General features: G+C 62.3%; 1 protein-coding gene across 1 annotated transcript in view; it reads right to left on the bottom strand.

Moving 5' to 3' along the window:
* MAPRE3 (microtubule associated protein RP/EB family member 3) overlaps positions 1–586 on the bottom strand; it is a 2,442-nt gene continuing 1,856 nt past the window's right edge. Inside the window, exons 4-5 of the mRNA XM_008642646.2 lie at positions 325–578; positions 1–91 (exon numbers count right to left, since the gene is read on the bottom strand). Of these exons, the coding sequence (XP_008640868.1) occupies positions 23–91; positions 325–578 (323 nt within the window). The 3' untranslated portion in view covers positions 1–22. The remainder of the gene's footprint in view (positions 92–324; positions 579–586) is intronic.

The following is a 586-nucleotide window of genomic DNA, read 5'->3' as shown; positions in this document are numbered from 1 at the left end:
CGGCGGCGTGCGCGGGTCGGTGCTAGTGCTCGTCCTGGTCCTCTGGCGGCTGCTCCCCCAGCTCGTCATCCTCTGGTGGGGCAAAGCCCTCCTGGGGGGAAAAGATGGCAGACATGGGCACAAAGGTGGCACAGGTGGGCACATCAACCACCCACTAGCATGGCACGAGGGCTTTGGCAAAGCCCAACCCCCTCCTGGCACCCCATGGAATGAACAAGGCTGAGAGTGACTGGGGGGGAAGGGATTCCCTCCCCTCCCAGGGAAGTCCAGAAAGCAGGATAGGGACATGAGTTCCAGGGGCCTCCCAAGGTGCCCGGCCCTCACCTCTGTGGCATAGAGGACACTGACGATGCCTGTGATGATGGGGCTGTTCTCGTTCTCGTGCTCCTGGCAGATGAGCTCAATGTCCCGCAGTTTGCTGAAGTAGAAATCCCGCTCCTTCTCCAGCCCATCCACTGTCAGCTTCAGGTCCATCAGCTGTGGGAGAGGGAAATGGCCAGAACCTTCAGCCCCCCCAATCCCACAGTGTGCCCCAGCCCCTGGCAGGGAACCCCCTACATGGCTGAAGGCCTCAGGGCGCCCCAGC

This window comes from Corvus brachyrhynchos, unplaced genomic scaffold (assembly GCF_000691975.1).
Source record: "Corvus brachyrhynchos isolate BGI_N302 unplaced genomic scaffold, ASM69197v1 scaffold211, whole genome shotgun sequence".
NCBI lineage: Eukaryota > Metazoa > Chordata > Aves > Passeriformes > Corvidae > Corvus > Corvus brachyrhynchos.
The sequence above is the reverse complement of the archived record's forward strand: the minus strand, read 5'-3'. Positions and strand labels throughout refer to the sequence as shown.